General features: G+C 38.6%; 1 protein-coding gene across 1 annotated transcript; it reads left to right on the forward strand.

Moving 5' to 3' along the window:
- The first annotated feature begins 2,918 nt into the window (after positions 1-2,918).
- Positions 2,919-5,743, forward strand: LOC133873780 (E3 ubiquitin-protein ligase RZFP34). The gene is made up of 14 exons (XM_062311534.1): positions 2,919-3,129; positions 3,207-3,341; positions 3,465-3,552; positions 3,679-3,738; positions 4,123-4,155; positions 4,256-4,333; positions 4,416-4,459; positions 4,562-4,602; positions 4,692-4,774; positions 4,860-4,951; positions 5,051-5,120; positions 5,247-5,288; positions 5,378-5,521; positions 5,713-5,743. Exons 2-14 carry the CDS (start codon positions 3,274-3,276, stop codon positions 5,725-5,727), a joined length of 858 nt encoding a protein of 285 aa, XP_062167518.1. The 5' UTR covers positions 2,919-3,129; positions 3,207-3,273; the 3' UTR covers positions 5,728-5,743.
- Positions 5,744-19,959: the final 14,216 nt, after the last annotated feature.

Consider the following 19,959-nt stretch of genomic DNA (forward strand, 5'->3'; position numbering starts at 1 on the left):
GGCTATCCACTTGGGCCGAGCTGGCACACAAGTGGGTTATAGAATACAAGCCTAAGTCTATCTTGTATGGATTCATTCGGTAATTTGTAATCTGATTAGCATCTAGCTTAGCATTTAGTTTCCTAGCTACTATAATGGTGTAATCAGAATTCCAGTTATCAATACAAGCAATTTCTTTCTCTCAATCTTACAAATTCATCTCAAACATGTAAATTAGTAACATACTTGTTACAAATTGGTATCAGAGCAACCAATTCCTGGTGGATCAATTGTTCTTGAAGCTTCTATGGCTGTCAGTACAAGTATGAATCAGTTGACGGAATATTTTGGTGCATTGAAGAAGACGGTAGAGAAGGATGAGGCGCAAGCAAAGAAGAATTATGGAGGTGATCAAATAGCCTAACAAATCCACATTTGTTATTGGTGAAACTTCCGGTCCAACAGGTATATTAGGTCTGATTAGGGAGAATCAGACTTGTTGCTCGAGAAGGGGAAATGGTTCGGCTAGATGGTTCAGCAAGTGTGAACCTAGGGATGGACGGTCATCTTCCCGCATGAAGAGAAGGCAGCCTCGAGCCCAGTGAGTTACAAGTTGGCAGAAGTCTTTGGAAGCATGGTGTATACCAGCTGGCAGCTTTATCTAGTAGAAGGGCAGAATGGCATTTTGCCACTAATGAGCCAGGTTGGGTTGTTGAAACAGATTGGGTTATGTTAGTAGTCGTAATTGAATCTAGCGGTCAAAGCTAGTGGGCTATCCACTTGGGTCGAGCTGGCACACACATGGGTTATAGAATAAAAGCTCAAGTCTACCTTGTATGGATTCATTTAGTGATGATAGAAATGCAATGTATGAACAACAAGGTGAGGATCATGGTGGAATTACAACAAGGTCAGTGCATGTAGACTTTCCTAAATTTGATTGTTGTGATCTTGTTGGTTGGATTTATAAGTCAAACAAATTTTTCTATTTTCATAGAACCCCTTATAATCAAATGTTGATGTTAGCCTCAATTCATTTGGAGGGGAAAGCCCTAGTTTGGTACCAAGATATGGATATGGTAGGGGCCTTACCTAATTGGGAGGTATTTACTCATGCTTTGCTGGATAAGTTCATACCTACATGTTATGATGATCCAATGGAATCACTTACTAGGCTGAAACAAGTGTCTAGTGTGGAGGAATATAAGGAGAATTTTGAGGCTATTTCTAACGGGTTGAGGGGTATTAGTGATCATAACAAGTTGAGTTATTTTTTAAGTGGATTAAAAGATAAAATTAGACTACCTGTGCGTGTGTTTAATCCTTCCATTTTACTAGCTACCTATGGTTTAGCCAATGTGCAGAAAAAACATGTTCTGTTGGAGAGAAAAAGTTATAGGAATGTTTATAATTCAGGTTTTACTAAGCCTAGAAATACTTCCACTAATCCATAGCATGTGGCCCCTTTGAAAGCTGCTATTCCTATTCAGAAAATTTCTCAATCTCAAATGGAAGAAAGAAGAAAAAAGGGACTATGTTATAATTGTAATGCTAAGTGGCAATTTGGTCATAAGTGTCAAAGTCCTAAACTGCTTTTATTAGACATTGAAGAAATTATTGAGGAAATTGAAGTGTCAACCCAATCGGAGTTAGAAGGGTAGGGTTTAGACCTTATGGAGTTTAGTTATAGTGAATCCAAACCAGAAATTTCATTGCAGGCCATTACTGGCAGTGCACATCCTAAAACTACGAGGATAGTGGGGAAGATTCAAATGCAGAATGTGGTGATATTAATTGATAGTGGAAGTACTCATAATTTTCTAGATTCTTCTATTGTTAAGAAGAGTAGGTTGTTGCCGAACAAAACATGTCAAATTCGGGTGAAAGTAGCTAATAGAGAGGAAGTGTTGGGAAGTGTAATAAAGTGCCAGTACAACTTAAGGAGATGTCCTTTATTGTGGATGCTTATGTTATCATATTAGCCGGTTGTGATATGGTTTTAGGTATTCAATGGCTAGTTACTCTTGGTTCAATTATGTGAAATTTTAAAGCTCTAACCATGGATTTTACAACTGCCGATGAGTTTTTTCAGTTACAGGGGCTGGTTGCCCCACATTTATGGGAGGAAGCTCAATTTTGTAATTCTGAGTTGGATGGGCAGAAGGGCTTATTGCTACAGCTTTAAGAGAATGTTGGGGATTGTACGAAAACTTTGATTGACCTTGATTTATCGCAGATTTTAGGGTATTTTTTTCGGCATCTTTGCTGAACCTAAGGGTCTAGCCCCTTTTAGGTCACATGACCATGCTATCCTTAAAGTCAATTATCTACTTCCAAGAGTTAAAAAAAAAAAAAAAAAAAAAAGTGGCACAATTTGTTGATATAAAGTTTTCATTCAATCTGTAATTTGATCTATTTCATGAAATTGACATTTGTCTTTAAAGCACGTAAATTTTACATGTATTTTAACAATTTCTACAAGAATATTTTATTAAAAATGCATACAAAAATTAAGTACTTTAGAAATAAATGTAAATTTAATATCGAAAAATGGCTCAATCCATGAGCCCCTTCCCAAAGAAATTGTCGGGATCTCAATCCAAATCCAAATGCATGAGCCCCTACCTTTACCCTTTTAGATGTGACATAAATAATCAAGGCCCCGTTTAGTAATCTCCCTCCCCTTTTCTTATGGGAGAATTATATTTTTGAGTGCGAGTAAAAAGTGATTGATGTGATATAAAGTACAAAGAATTTATATGAAAAAGTAAAAAAAAAAATTGAATTATAGTGGATTTTTTTATTTAAATAATAATAAAAAATTGTTGATGTGATATAAAAAATAAAAAAAGTTAAGAATGTTTTGAGTTAATATTTTTTTGGGAAAGGTAAAAATAAGATGAAATGAGAGGGGAGGCTAAGCCGCCTCGTTATAAAAGGAAATGGATGATAGAGGAAGGGGTGGATGTGGTATTTAAGCTTAGTCCTATATTTTGTTGTGGATTGCAAGCACAAAGCCGAAAGCAGATTCTTCTTCTCGTTGCTCCCTTCTCTGCCCCGCACCATGTGCAAGTTCCAGCTTGCAGCCTGAATGATCGTATTTCCATTCGCATTAAAATATTTTCCCCGCAATTTAGCCGTTCAATTGGGGTGCGTTTTTTCTTTTCAAAACTCTCTCTTCTAATTTTGCATTTACAAAATTTTGAGTTTAATGTTGTGGGTACCAGGTAACTTTTAGAGAAAATCAAACAGAGAAGAAACTAAGAGAAAACGGAGAGCATTTTCGAGCCCAGGATGTCTTCTAATGAAAGTTATCAGGAAGAAGATGTGGGTAATGTGGAGCTCGAATCTGGCCATTTCGGGTACGTCTTTTTTTTTTTTTTTTTTTTTTTAAAAAAAAAAAAAATTTATTTTTACTAAAAGAATTATATTTCTCTATGCTCTATTTTGAACCTTTTCTTCGGTTTTTGAGTAAAAAAATGAAGGTGCATGCATTATAGACGGAGATGTAAGATCAGAGCACCTTGTTGCGATGAGATATTCGATTGCAGGCATTGCCATAACGAATCTAAGGTTTGGGTCACTTTTTTTTCTTTATTTATTTTTCAAGTTGCTAGAATTTTTATTTTGTCGAGTTTTCAAGTTTTGTTTTAAAAAATAAGTAGAAGAATATTCTTGATTTGGATGGTTTTGGATCAGAACTCAATGGAAGTCGATCCTATCGATCGCCACGACGTTCCTCGCCATGATTTGAAAAGGGTTAGTGTATCTCTCACTCAAATCTTTTTGGCACCTATTTTTGGCGTGGAATAAATGTGTCTTTAAATTCTACTTGGTAAACCGTATAATATTCCAACAACTGGTAGAAAGTTGGAAAAAATAACTTTTGATTTTGTGGGGTCGTGCTTTACATGGATTTGTTCATGTTACTTTTGTTGTGACTCTCTAAAATGTTGTCTAAGCGTTCTATCAAAAGATGCAGACTTTACTGATAAGAATCAGCACGTATCATTTGTTTATCTTTTTTTTTTGATGGGCTACCCAAATTCCCTTTTTATTTTCTTCTTTAGTGCTCTTGTATAATATCATAAACAAAATATAGTACTGATTCAGTATATTTTCTGCTATTTATCTTTCTTGCAGGTAATCTGCTCTTTGTGCGGTACAGAGCAAGATGTATGTCTCCAGAACTGCATGATAGGGTTTTGAATTGTGATTCTTCTTGGTTAATAAGAATGACAATAATGGTTTTGCTTTTTCTTTGATTACCTATCAGGTTCAACAGAAGTGCATTCAATGTGGGGTTTGCATGGGGAAGTACTTTTGCCACAAATGCAAGTTCTTTGATGACGATGTAAGCCTCTTAATTCATTTTCTTTAAAAAGCTCATACCCGTTTGTAAGCTTGGGGATTGAAAAAATTTATTCTTTTGCCAGGTTTCAAAGAAGCAATACCATTGTGATGAATGTGGTATATGCAGGTTAAGCCCTTCTTCAAATTTTTCTTTCTTTACTTTCATTATCTCATCTCCTGGGTAACTTCTAAAATATGCATCTTACTTTAGTTGAGTTTGATATTGCAGAACAGGAGGCAAGGAGAATTTTTTTCACTGTAATAAATGTGGTAAGATTTTGAACTCCTAATTTATTACCTCAGAAATTGTATTGTTTGTTGTTATTAGATAATAAGCTTGGAAATTTTCATTTTATCAGGATGTTGCTATCCAACAATGTTGAAGGATTCACACTGTTGTGTTGACAAAGCAATGCACCACAATTGCCCGGTTTGCTTTGAGGTAAATTTAGGAGAATGAAATATTTAAGTAGGAGTTGGAAAAGTTCTATTTCAGATGTACCGATGCATTCCGCTTCTGTGTGCAGTTTCTGTTTGATACTATGAAAGACATTGCGGTCTTGCGTTGTGGACACACTATACATTTAGAATGTGTGAAAGAGATGGAACGGCATTGCCAGTAAGTTGTCTAGAAAATAAAGGAATCTGTTTACGTATGTTGATTATTTATGAAACTTTGCTGCTTCCTTTTTTCTCAAATAGGATGAACTTTTTACAGGTACTCATGCCCTGTTTGCTCAAAATCGTATTGTGATATGTCCCATGTGTGGGAAAAGCTTGATCAGAAGGTAAATCAATACTAGGCTGATTGTAACCTTACAAAAAAGTCATATGATGTGCTTCTATTGAGTAATTATATACTTGTAGAAACCGGTCCTTTATACATACTAACTTATTTTGAAAACAACACTCAGGTTGCATCAACACCTATGCCTCAGATGTACCAAAATAAGATGGTAAGACATATTTTGATCAATGTGGCAATGATTTGTGCAACTAGGTTTGATCAACAGAATATCCTCAATTTACCGTCACATTCGTTTAGGTTTGGATCCTCTGCAATGACTGTGGGAAAACATCTGAGGTGAATTTCCACATTTTGGCTCACAAGTGCTTAGAATGCAAATCCTACAACACAAGGCGGACGCAAGGAGGGCCTGCTTCATGCTCATCAAGGACTGCTGAGATGGTGAGATGACAGACTTAATGATTGGTTATCATAGATAACTCTAGCTCAAGGTTCATGTTCAACAGTCTTTCATTGGGGGCGAGGTTTTTCAATCAAGGGGAAGAATGGGAGTTTTCACTTTCTCTTCTTTTCTGTTCTTTCTATGTTCACTACTTCTGAAATATTTGAGGTAGTAAATTATCTTTTCGGAGGACACAATATATTGAAGGTGAAATTACAACAGTGGAATAACTTCTCTGATCAACCGTTAAGGAAGGCTTCTCAGCCATTGAGAGGCTGCATTCAACTCCCCGTACAGTTGATGTTGATTACTTATTAGCTGAGTAAATTGTCAAACAGAAACTGGAGTTCCAAAGATCTGAGATAGGGAATAGATTTTTCAATCATTTCAAACATATATTTTCTCCTCCCAAGGTTCTTTCTATTATGGGCTAGACGAGCATAAGGTTATAGGTAAAACAAAAATAGATCAATTAAGATTATAAGTATGTAACAATCATATTGTGAATGCCATTGATTCGAAATCCTTGGGGCTATGTTTGTCAACGTATTTGTTTTATAGTTTCTTTATTCAATTTGAATTTTCTACTAAAAAAAAAAAAAAAAAATACATAAACAAAACTCAAAATACAAAACATATCTCAAAATAAAAAAAAAAATCCTTTTTTTTTTTAAGATTGTGTTCTTACCTTGTTGTAAGAATATTTTGACAAAACGGGTATTTTAAATTTTTACAGGGTTTGCAGGACTAGAAACTAACTTATTATTAAAAAATAAAAAATAAACAATAAAAAAGGATTAGAGTGACTGTGTCGCCTCGTCGCCACCCCTCTCCTCCACTAAAGGTGACCGTAAGATCACTTTTTTTTTTTTTTTTTTTTTTTCATTTCTTATTATTTATTTATTTTTTAATTAAGGATTAAGCTTTACATCTATTTGTGTGTGTGTTTTTTTTTTCTCCAAAATAAGTAGGTGTATTCCATAGCAAACAATTTTTTCAAATGTAAATCTTACCTGAGTACACTTCTAAAAACATTTTTCCACTTTATGCCGCATCAAAATATATATATATATATATATATTTAAAGAAATACACTTTCCTAAACATATTAACAAAAATGACCATATTCTCAACTAACTACATTGAGATGCATTTAGTGGAAATTCTACATTGAAGTGCAATTAATACTTGAATCAAATTATTTGTATACCCAACTAATAAAATACCCACCATTCCTTGGGCTGAATAACGTAGCTGATGTTGGTATTCGTTAACGTAGGAGATAGTGATCAACATCAACAATCTGCTAAGGGATAGCTCGAGTAATTCTACAAGTTCTCGTGTCTTTTCAATAATGAGGTGGCTTTTAAAATACTATTTGATAAAAATTCAAGAATGATTAATCACAAGCTCGATAGTGATTTTAAAAACCACATGACTATTGGAGAGACAAAAGACAGACTTTTAATATTACTCGGATAGCTCACACATTCAACTAACGAAAATGATTTAGATAAGGACTCTTATGAACATATATAATGATAAATGACCGAGTTTTGAAAAATGCTATTTTGCATTTTCTCAACATTCTCCCAGTATACTCAGCTGACGTGGCATGTTCAATCCCTTAATTTTTATTTTTCTTTATTTTTATTTTTTTAATTAAGATTGATCTAAGGGTGGATTGAGCATGCCATGTCAACTATGGGTGTACATGCGAGTGGATATTAACCTGCGAATAGCAAAAACCACTATCTATATATGTGAATGCCGATAGTTGTTTTAGGGTATATATATATATATATATATATATATATATTGTGCAGCAATGTTGTGTCTTTTGACTTTTCAAGAGTTATTTTACATAGGAGTTACATGAGAGTTATTTGAGATGTAAATGAATGGAGTTAATGTGAAGAAGTTAGAAGGGTCATTTGTATCCTATAAATACCCATGTAAGCAAGTTATTTTTAATCATGTTGAATAAAAGTATACAAAGTCCTCTATCAATTTATTGTCTCTCTTCCTTTTCATTCTCTCACTTAGTGTGTGTGTGGTTTCTAATTTCCAACAACATCTTCTTTGATGAAGCCATGGAGAAATGCGTCACTAACATCAATTTGCCTGCGTTCCCAACTGCTAGAGATGGCAATGGAGAGAACAGTTATAATAGTGATTGGTTCCACAACAGGATATTAGCTTTTTGGAAAGGTCGCACCCGGTTGCTGATGAAAGCCCTTGGCCACTAACCTTGCTTTATATTTTTCAATGCTGCCATTTGCATATTTTTTAGTTCTGAATACCCATTTTGATCCAAAGATGTTCATCGAAAAGGAGGGAACAACTAAGCTCCAGGTACCATTCTTGAGAAGGGCATCAAACTCTTCGTTCATAGCTTGCCTCCATCCTGGAGTTTTACAAGTTGCTGTGAAGGAGGTTTGTTTAACTTAACTGTTAAAATAATTTTTACTAGGAGCAGTGAGTGCTTTAGGGGCAGGATACCAGATGGTACCATCTTGAAATGTCTTTGGCTTGTGAATGTGGCGTTGAAATCTGGTTATCATGCCATGTGGTCATGATGGTATATTTGGCGTTGAAGCATCTTGTTATACAAATATCAACCAAAATAATAAGCTTCTAAATTTATGTTTTAACTCGCAAGTGTACAAGATCAAACAAATAGTATAGCTAGCAAATACGAGATCATTCCCACGAAGATTTGATTAATTGTGTTTAAAGATAATTTTTTAAAGCTTCTATCTAAATGAAACAAAACAAATAACAGATTTGAATAAACACTCAATATTGTACTAGTGAAAGAAAATCGTAAAACAGATTTGAAACTAGACTTGAAATAATGAGAAAATAAATTAAGGTTTCGATATTCACCACTAATCATCTTCTTTCAAGCAGACAACTTGCACAATGCTACAAATTAGATTTAGATACTTAATATTTGTCAACCTAAGGGCATGGTATCTACTCCTTAAGTTATTAATTCCCTAAGCAACAAGTTAGGAATTGGTGTTTACTCTAATTCTTTTCATTCTCAAAGTATTTAGCATGGTATCTATTAAGTTACACTTCAAGAAAGCATAAAACAATGGAAATAAACACACGAAATCTTGAACAATGTATCTATTCTGGTTTTTCATATTGGTTAATCCCAAGAACCCATAATTGTTTCCTTCATTACTTAATGTAGGCACAAGGCTCGGTCATCTAAATTTACCAAGATGAAATCTCCATATAACACATGTATATGATGATCAACATAACACATAAACCATATGAAGAATGAAATAAAACTTGGAAGTAATCAATTAAGCATCAGAAAAATAACTATGGCTTCAATTGAGCCATAATTAAAATATTTAGTTACACATAATTCTAATGAAAAAGATCATCATCACAAAACAATAGATAAAAGAAAGAAAAGACAACTCCTTTATGATGATAATCCTTAGAGAACAAGAGCTCTCATGCGTAAAGGGGGCCACCTTAGAAGAAAATCTAGTAGAAAAAAAAAAATGTGCCTCCTTTAGGTCTCTTAAATATGTATTTATAGAGCCCTCAACAAAACCCAAGCAATTGAATACCTCATTCAAGGCTGCCACGTTGACATCATGCACAGCCTGACCTTTGTATACTAAAACTGCCATAACTTTCATTAGAAAAATTATTTTTACGAGCCGTAAATTCTCCAGAAAATAGACATCTGGATTTTCCAAGCATATATGGCTCATCTCCTAGTTATTTCTAAATCAATACAGTTTAATAAGAAAAGATGATTGATCTTTACAGGCAATTATGAGAATTTAGTGAGGCTCATTTTCACCTTTTGCTAGTGACAACATTGCTTAGCAAAATGCTCAATTTATCTTTAACGGTCCAAAAAGGATGGGTTTTGTTGCACTTCTCTTGGAAAGTATGAAAGCATGTAAAACATTACAAAATATCAAATTGTAACAAGACTAAAGGATTAATGTATGCAAATTAAGGGGCATGAATGTGTAAAATTTAGCGCTTATCACATCTTCTAAGGCAGTGACAGTCGAAGGTAAAGGAGATGGAGAGGAAGAATCCAAATGAGATATGTTAGTATTTTGGCCTCATTATGTGTTTGGACAAAATCACTTATGCGTAAAGATGCTGTAAACAGAGATTCCACTTGTCAGAGCATTTTCAGAAGACTCTACAATGCGAAAAAGAGAGAAGATTTCAGTTTCCCTGTCAATCGTCCAGACGATGTGTCATTCCGCCCGGACGCCCATCTGTCCACTGTTCCATCCGTCCGGACGACGTGTTCATCCCGACCGGACGCCAGACAGACCAGCATCATCCGTCCGGACCCTACACTGTATCGAGAAGCTTCTGTTCCAGCTTGCATCCTTCCGGACCTCTCAGCAGCCCGTCCGGACGCATATCAGTTCTCGAACAGTCTCAGATTCTTTCCAAGTTCCAATAAAGGGAAGATCGATCAACCGTCCGGACGATGTGGTATCCCATTCGGACGCGCGTCTCTTTAAGGCAAGAATCGCAATTCAAATGTCACCGTTCAGACGTCAGTCAGCCTTGGTCCGGGCGCGCGCTCATCAATTAAGGAAATTGCCAATTCGACTTCAACCGTCCAGACGTCTGCCTCTCTTGGTCCGGACGCACGCATAGCAGATATGGAAATTGCGTGTTGAAGAATTGCCGTCCGGACGTTCATCCCCCTTGGTCCGGACGCGCTAAGCCTTATATAGAAATTACTTGCAGCGGACGTGCGACCGTCTGGACATCAGTGTCTCACTGTCCGGACGCAGGTCTTAAACAGGAAAGATTTTCAGCGAAATTTTTGGAAAATCCTATCGCACAGTTGTCCGTCCGGACGGCCCAAGTTCACTGTTCGGACGGCGTCCATACATATTACTACAGTCGCCCATTCTGCACCTCAACCTATAAATAGAGGCCCCTGGGCATTGAGAACTGCAAGAATTCGGTATTGAATTCCACAAGAGCTCAGAGAAGTTCAAGATCCCTCTGAAGCCGTTTCAAGTGTGCTGCGCTACAACTGAAGTCTATCTTAGAGGTCGACTCTAAGGTAAGGAATTACATTGAAGATCCCTTCAGGTAGGAGACCTGGTTGGGAAGCGTTCGTGTTGGGTTACACGTCAGAGAGCAAGGTACGACCACTGCATCGGGTTAATGTGAGTGTTACTATCTTGTATCTAGCTTCGTCTTCTGAATAGTGGAATTCCTGGGTTTGGTTGCCCCGGAGTGGTTTTTCTCTTAATTGAGTTTCCACTTCGTCAACAAAAACTGTCTTTTATTTTCCGCTGTGCTTGATTTTTGTTGACACTTGTTGCACACACCTTCTTTTAGAAGTCAATTTCAATTTTCAATTGGTATTAGAGCTTGGTACACTCTGAGGAGATTAAATTCTTGAGTGTCATTTATTTTTGACTTCTATTTGCTATTATGTCTCAAACTCTTAATTCTATTCCTACCTTGGATGGTACGAACTATGGCTATTGGAAAGCTCGGATGCGATTCTTTTTAAAATCTATTGACTGTTGGAATATTGTTGAAACTGGTTGGACTAAACCAGAGGATACAACACTTGAGACAGTCCCTCTGAAAAACACCCGACTTTCCAATGATAAAGGCCTCCATGCGTTATGCCAAGCACTTTCTGCTTCTGAATTCGCCAAAATTTCAAATTGCGAATCAGCTAAAGAAGCATGGCAAATCTTGGAAACAACTTATGAAGGCACGAAACTTGTTAAATCTTCCAAACTTCAAATGTTGATTTCAAGATTTGAAGAAATTAAGATGTTGGAAGAAGAGACCTTTGGAGAGTTTTTCTCCAAGATGAGTGACCTGAGGAACTCCATGGTGAGTCTTGGGAAACCTATCTCGGATGTAAAACTCATCCGAAAGATTCTAAGATCTTTGCTTGAGCGTTTCAGAATTAAGGTGACCATTATTGAAGAAAGCAAGGATCTTGAGGAGATGAAGATTGAAGAGCTGGTAGGATCTCTTCAAACATATGAGCTGTCTCTGCCCCCAGTCAAGAAGTTGAAGACCATTGCTCTAAAGGCTTCCAAGAAGAAGGTAGAAGCATCATCTGAAGATGACTCTGAGGATGAAGAAAAAGCTGTGGCTATGTTAGCCAAAAATTTCAGAAGACTGATGAAAGATGATCGGTTCAAGAAGAGGTTTTTTGAAAGAGTAAAGAAATCTCCCAGAGAAGCTGAACCTGAGGAAGAAGATAAGAAAGATCCCAGAGGACCCCGATGTTTTGAATGCTCAGGCTTTGGGCATATCCAGGCCGATTGCGGGAATCTTAGAAAGGGCAAGGGTAAAGCATACAATGTGACTCTTAGTGATGAGTTAGAAGAAGAAGCTCCAGAGTCTGAAAAATTTCTGGCCTTTGTAGCCCCACATGTTGAAGAAGAAGAATCGTATTACTCGAAGCATAGTGAGAATGAGGAAGAGCTCAAGGAGGCCTACAAGACACTCTACATAGAGTATGAGAAGCTGAGGGAAGGCCGAAAGCAGCACCTTAATGATCTGAACAGTTTGCAAACCGAGAAGAGTTCATTGCTGCTCAAATTACAAGAGCTCGAGGAAAAGCTACTAGAGACGCAGCTCCAACTAGAGAGAGTCACTGATGAGAAGCTGACTCGTATGCTGTCTATCCAGAAAAGCCCAAATGAAAAAACTGGCCTCGGATATGTAGCTCCCTCTTCTGATGTTCCTTCTTCCTCAAAGATTGTGTTTGTAAAACCTACAATCCCAGAGCCTCCTCCCACTGTTGAAGATAAAAAGAAGGAAAATGTCAACGATGATGTTCCAGGCACTCAGGAGCCTCATTCCATCAGAAGACTTCCCATTTGCCATCACTGCGGTCTCAGTGGGCATGTTCGCCCTCAGTGCTCTCTCTTGAAAGCACAAAAGGCTAAAGCCAAGAAAGAAGTGCCTAGACAAGCTCATTATGGCACTAGACCTGCGGCTCAGCATCATACTCCATGGCATCAGGCACCTCACCAAGCACCATGGTATCAGTATCAAGCCCTTTGGTCTTATGCTCCACAGCATCAGTGGCCTCAGCAGCAGTTTGTACCAGCCAATCACAGTGGCACCTACAAAAGCAAACCCAAACAGTTTAGAAGGCCTCAGAAGATAAAAAAAGAGCAATACTCCAGTGAGCCTCCTATCTGGATGCAGAACATAATGGAGTGGATGATGCAGTCCTGCCAGCAACCACCCATTGGAAGGCAGACATGGGTAAAAAATGACAGCTACCTCATGAGGGGGTACAGATGCACCTAGCAGTTTCGGGTGTTCATGCCTAGGATTTAGTTCCTAATCCTATGGCATCAGGTTTGATTGCTCAGTTTACTTGACATATTGTTATATGTAATCTAGGAACTAGTTGTGTTTGCCCCCTATGTTTCTTGAGAGAACTGTGCAGGTACTTTTTGGGGAAGACAGAAAAAGCAGGTCGAGCAACTATTTTTCTATAGTGGCATCATTGAGCGTATACAGGTTTGATCTTGCCTTTGCATATGATGTCTTTTCCATATTACTTGTTGTTTTGTTTTGTTTTTTTTTTTTTTTTAAAAAAAATAAATAAAAAAATAGGGAGAATTTGCAGGATTTATTTTCTCTTGGCATTTTAGATATTGCATGTCTTTTTGCCTGATATCTCAATTCTGTAAGCATTAATCTACTCTGCTTAGATATAATTGAGTGTTTATGACTATATTGGCCAAATTTTTTTCCTGTTTATACAAAAAATAGGATAACTTCTTTTCCTTACGCGATGAAAAAGGTGCACTATCCCGGGCTCCCCTAAAGGTACATCTTTCCTTCTTTGGCCTCTTTGTTTCTAGAAATTCTGGATAAGAGAAGAAGTTTTTGATAAGATGACCAAATTGACCTCATGCTAGTTGAACCTAGAGCCTGTAAACTCTGGTACTCCCTATAGTTTGCAGCACCATAAGAAACAAGCAGTTAATCGTATGAAATCTATGCTTTACAGTATATATTCTTTACTTATGTGCTACATTTACGTTATGCCTTGCCCTTTACGTGCAAGTAAAACATTTACGTTGTCCTTCATGGTACAAGTAAATCACTTAGGTGCTGCATCGCAGGGGGAGTGTATCAGATGAGGGTGGCTAGGCCCTAGTAAGGTTTTACTTTTGGCTTATCCTCCATTTATTTTCTCTCCTGTCTAAGAAAATCTGGTTGCTATTGGTCAAAATATTGAAAGTCATACCTTGTGGGAAAAGAGTCTTCACACACACACACGTGCATTGAGTGAGTTGAGTTGTCTATTTGAAATTTTCTATAACTAGGAACAATACTTGTGCTAATTAAAATCACAACTCTCTTTTATATCTCTGTTTAGTTTTGAGATGCTCTCTGATTGTGTTATCAGTTGATTATACATGCATGTTCTGACACTGACTTGAGAAAATTTTATCTCTATAATTTTCTTCAGTTTTTCTGGTGTTTTAGTGTGGAGCGTCCGGACGGTCCCTCTTGGCGTCCGGACGGGTGGAGTTCAGCAGTTCGGATGGTTCCCGTTTTGGAGTCCAAACGGACGGCGTTCTGAAGTTCGGATGGAATTTGTTCCATGTCCGGACGTGAGCTGTCATCCTCGTCTGAACGAGTAATTTAATTCGTCTGGACGTGCGTAACCGTTTTGCTCCTTTTCGAGGCAGCGCGCGTTCGGACGTCATCAAAACACCGTCCGGACGGGCACCCCACAGAGGCTATAAATTGACTAGATCGTCACTTTCTCCCCTCATACCCCACAAACTTTTCTCCTTGGCACCTTGTGAGTACGTTTTTTTGTTTAGTTTTTAGAGTGATCTCATTTTCTGTGTGCATTCTCACTCTCATTCCAGGTATTTTCTTCTTGTCTTATTTCCTTCAGTTTATTTTACAATTGTTAGATTTTTTTTGGAATGTTTTTGGGATATTTACCATGCTGAAATTCCTTGGACTTAATTGTGATATTCTCTGTTTTTATTTTTACAAAAGTCCTTGTTACTGCTGTTATTCTGCCAAATTTTTATTACACTAACAAGAATATTTTTTGGATTATTTTTGGGAAAATTCTTGTTGGTTTTTTTGCAGAATCATGTCTGCCATCAGCTCTCAGCGCCGGGTCCGCCAGAGGACAGAGGAAGAGCAGAGTGCCTTCCAAGCCAAGATCATGGACCGCAATGTCCTCCTTGAGCGGAACGTGGTCCGTGCTGACATCATGGTGCCTCCATTGGATAGCATTTATGAGACTATCCAGACCTATCACTAGAGCTACCTCTACACTTGTGCTTGCATCGTCCTCACCAGGCTAGTCAGGTTTTTCTATGCCAACCTTGAGGTGGCTCAGGATGATGAGCATGGGGTGGTACTGCAGTCCACTGTTGACGGCCACATCATCACTATAGATCCCCAGACCATCAGTCGGTTCCTCGGGGTACCAGTCCTTGATCTGCCTGCTAGTCCTTACAATGAGGTGGTGCTTCCTCCCTCTATGGACGATCTCCGAGAGTTCTTCCATGCCGTTCCACAGGGTGAGGGGCGTCATACCAACATCAGGATTGGTGAACTTGCTCCGGCTCATCGTATGTTGGCCAAAATTGTTCAGCACAATCTCTTGCCAGTTGCCAGGCGCAATGATCTGATACTGAAGAGGGCACATTTTGTTTATGCTGTTCATCTTCACTTGCCTTTCTGTCTTTGCAAGCATATTCTGGGTGTCATGCTCGAGGCTCGTGATGAGAGCAATATCGGTCTCCCCTTCAGCTGCCTAATCACTCAGATCATCCTTTAGTCAGGTATCACTGTGAATGGAGAGCCTAGGATGAAGATCCAGCAGCCCCTCAGCAAACAGACACTGATGAAGTCGAATGCGCAGCTGCGACGAGAGGATTCTGATGATGACATGCCTGCTGCTATGCATGTTGCTTTTCCAGACGTGGCTTCATCCTCTCATACTATCCCGCCATCTGAGCCCAAGGCTAATTATTCTCAGATCATGGAGGCCTTAGCTGCCATTCAAGGAGGAATGTCCACCATGCAGCAGTCTATCTCCTCTTTGCATCTTGAAGTGTGGTCCATCAACAAGCGGGTGAAGCAGACCCATTTGGACCTTCAGGAGTGCCTTCGAGTCCATCATTCGGACAGCAGTGATGATGAGGATGCTGCAGCTCAGACTGTACACAAGCCAGAGGATGTTTGATTTCCCTATGTTTTTATTGTTTTTTTGTTATTTTGAGACATTTTGATAGTTTCTGTTATTTTGTTAAAAACTTAAACTAATATTACACTGTTTACCCGGGTCTTTCTGAGACCGTTAGGGAGAGTAATTTTTATGACAGTTGGTTTTATTACTCTGTTTTACCCTTTGTCCCTTTGTGACAAAAAGGGGGAGTAATTTTAATTTTTGGACCGGGAATGTATTTCCAAACCGGTCAAGTGATTTTTGTCTCAGAATGGCCAAAGGGGGAGTTTGTTAGTATTTTGACCTCATTATGTATTTGGACAAAATCACTTATGTGTAAAGATGCTGTAAACAAGGATTCCACTTGTCAGAGCATTTTCAGAAGACTCTGCACTGCGAAAAAGAGAAAAGATTTCAGTTTCCCTGTCAGCCATCCGGACGACGTGTCATCCTGTCTGGACGCCCATCTGTCCACTGTGTCATCCGTCTGGACGATGTGTTCATCCCGACCGGACGCCAGACAGACCAGCATCATCCGTCCGGACGATGTGTCTTTTCCGTCTGGACCCTACACTGTATCGAGAAGCTTCTGTTCTAGCTTGTATCCGTCCAGACCTCTTAGCAGCCCGTCTAGACGCATATCAGTACTCGAACAGTCTCAGATTCTTTCCAAGTTCCAATAAAGGGAAGATCGATCAACCGTCCGGACGCGCGTCTCCTTAACGCAAGAATCGCAATTCAAATGTCACCGTCCGGACGTCAGTCAACCTTGGTCCGGACGTGCGCTCATCAGTTAAGGAAATTGCCGATTCGACTTCAACCGTCCGGACGTCTGCCTCTCTTGGTCCGGACGCACGCATAGCAGATATGGAAATTGTGTGTTGAAGAATTGCCGTCCGGACGTTCATCCCCCTTGGTCCAGATGCGCTAAGCCTTATATGGAAATTACTTGCAGTGGATGTGCGACCGTCCGGACATCAGTGTCTCACCGTCCGGACGCAGGTCTTAAATAGGAAAGATTTTCAGCGAAATTTTCAGAAAATCCTATCGCATAGTTGTTCGTCCGGACGGCCCAAGTTCACCGTCCGAACGGCGTCCGTACATATTACTGCAGTCGCCCATTCTGCACCTCAGCCTATAAATAGAGGCCTCTGGGCATTGAGAATTGCAAGAATTCGGTATTGAATTCCACAAGAGCTCAGAGAAGTTGAAGATCCATCTGAAGCCGTTTCAAGTGTGCTACGCTACAACTGAAGTCTATCTTAGAGGTCGGCTCTAAGGTAAGGAATTCCATTGAAGACCCCTTCAGGTAGGAGACCTGGTTGAGAAGCGTTCGTGTTGGGTTACACGTCAGAGAGCAAGGTACGATCACTGCATCGGGTTAATGTGAGTGTTACTATCTTGTATCTAGTTTCGTCTTCTGAATAGTGGAATTCCTGGGTTTGGTTGCCCCGGAGTGGTTTTTCTCTTAATTGAGTTTCTACTTCGTCAACAAAAACTATGTGTCTTTTATTTTCCGCTGTGCTTGATTTTTGTTGACACTTGTTGCACACACCTTCTTTTAGAAGTCAATTTCAATTTTCAAGATAGATCAACCACAAAATTAAGTGGAGTAGGGCTGATCGACGGGAGAGGACCAATGTTTAAATTGGTTGGAAGAGAAAGATATGAGGGTGGAGAAGGTGTTGTTGTGGAAGTTGAAGAAACTCGATTGAAAGGAAATGAATTTTCATTGAATATAAAATGTCGCGCAATGTAAACTTGACCAAATGAGAGATGGAGACATTTATAACCAGTGTATTGTGTGCTATAGCCAATGAATATGCATGATTTAGATCGAAATACTAGTTTATTGTTCTTGTAAGGTCGTAGAAATGGCCAACATTCACAACCATAAACTTTGAGAAATGCATATTTATGAGAGGATTTGAAGAGAATCTCATAAGGAGATTTGTTGGAGGTAACATGGGATGGGAATCGTTTGATAAGATAGCAAGATGACTCAAAAGCCTCATCCAAAAAATTGATGGGAACCGAGGCGTGGCAAAGAATAACTAAACCTATTTCTACAAGGTGTCTATATTTTATTTCCACAGTACCATTTTGGTGATGAGTACGTGGGCAACTTAGACGATAGGAAATGCCCATAGATTGGTTGAAATTCCGTGCCATTATCACTTTGAACATAACGAATATTATAACCAAAGTATTTTTCAACCATAAATTTGAATTGAAGAAAAGTTTTGGTTACAACTGATTTGGTTTATAAGGGAAATCACCATGTGTATTTGCCAAAGTAAAAAAACATAGATAAATAAAATCTTTTATTATTGATAGAAAGAAGTGGAGCAAGGCCTCATACATCCATACAAATTATTTGCAAAGGAAATGAAGACAAGGAACTTGTAGAGCCAAAGTGGAGCCAATGACTTTTTCCTTGTCGGTATGAGGAGCAGACCAACGAAGGTGAAGAAGCCAGCACAAACAGTTTATTAGAAGCGAGAATACGACGAAACAACTTGACGATTATATTTTTTTTGTATGGAAGGAACATGAAGTAAAGAAAGTAACTGGAAAGTATGTTGAGAAGAAGGAAGAGTGTTTAAGACAATATGGCGGATTTGCAAACCTTGACAATTGCCCACTTGAATCTGTTCATTGCCAATGTAATCATCTGCACGCACATTTAGATTGGCCAGATCATTGGTAAGGTGGTTGGTGGAACCAGTATCAGGATACCATTGGTAATCAAGAGAATTTGCAGAGGCAGTCAAATATGCAGCAAGCTGAGGGGGATCACATTGGTATGAGTGATCAAATCGGTGGTATCATGTAGCAGTAGAGTGGCCAATCCTTTGACAAAACTGACATGTAAGGCAGTTAGATGATGAAGATCCAACAAGAGGAAAAGGAGATGGAGGACCTATGACATGGCCCTTGCCCCTTCCACAACCTGTAGGATTAGTGTGATAGCCAGAGTTGCCAAATTGAGATGCATGGCCAAGAGAAGAATTGTTAGACATAGGATTATGTCTCTATGCAACATTGGCAGTAGAGATGGATAAGAGGCAAGCTCTAAATCCTATAGTGGTTGGTTGATTGCGGCCAAGGAATGGCCTAAAGCCTGTGCTTTGTGAAAATATTCAGCAATAAGAGTGTAACCTTTCTTCAAGGTTGCTAGTTGGTACCTCGTTTGAATAATATGAGCCTTGGGCTATGAGGAAAATAGTTTATCCAATGTGAGCCAGATGTCATGAGAGGATTCAAGCCAAACAACATGAGCAAACACATTCTCGGAGAAAGAGAGAGAGAGGGAGGAGAGAGAGAGGATATAATTGTGCTCATGATAGCTTTGTCCTGTTAAAACAAGTGTTGGTATTAAGGATTTGAGACCAAGAGATCAAACATATAGTCGGCAAGGCGTTTCGTAGGGAACTGTATTGTGCCATCAACATAATCAAAAAGCTCATGTTCTTCGAGCTAAGGGACAATCTGAAATTTCCAAGAAGTGTAGTTTTCTCTGTTAAGCTCAATATGTTGATTCATATTTGGGAGAGAAGGCACAATAGTGGTAACATCAGAAGAAGAAGTAATGAAGGAAGAAGGAGAAGCCATAACTGGATCAAAAGATGATTAGTCTAAAAAGGGCTCTCATACCATATAAATAAATGTTCTTTGGCATGTTATTGCCTGCATAATCCGTAGGTTAACCAGAATATATAATAGTATTTGAGTTACAACTCTTCTAGAGACATTGTGATGTCCCAAATTTTAAATTATGTTTTAAGAATAAAATTTAGTGGATAAACGACTAAGATTAATTAGATGACTAGAAAATGCAATAGGACGTGCATTGAATATTTTTAAAGTCCAAGAATTAAAGAAAATAGAAAGAAAATAAGTAAATAAATAATCAATGTGGCGTGTTCAGACGTGGAATTTGATGTGTCTCGACGGCCTTAAATGGTCTCGCGTTTGGACGCCAAACTTGATGCGTTTGGACGACATGCCTTTGGGCACACGTCCACTAAAGGAGCACGCGTCCAAACGGCACTTTACGCTTGTCCGGACGAAACCTTATTTAAAGAGGCAGGTCGCCTATTTTCTTCTCGGCAGAACCGAATTTCTCTCCCACTCTCTCAATTTCTCTTTGATTTTTCACCCAAAAACTGTGATTTCCAGAAATCTAGCTGTCCAATCTTAGATCCA

Source organism: Alnus glutinosa, chromosome 7, assembly GCF_958979055.1.
Source record: "Alnus glutinosa chromosome 7, dhAlnGlut1.1, whole genome shotgun sequence".
Classification (NCBI taxonomy): domain Eukaryota; kingdom Viridiplantae; phylum Streptophyta; class Magnoliopsida; order Fagales; family Betulaceae; genus Alnus; species Alnus glutinosa.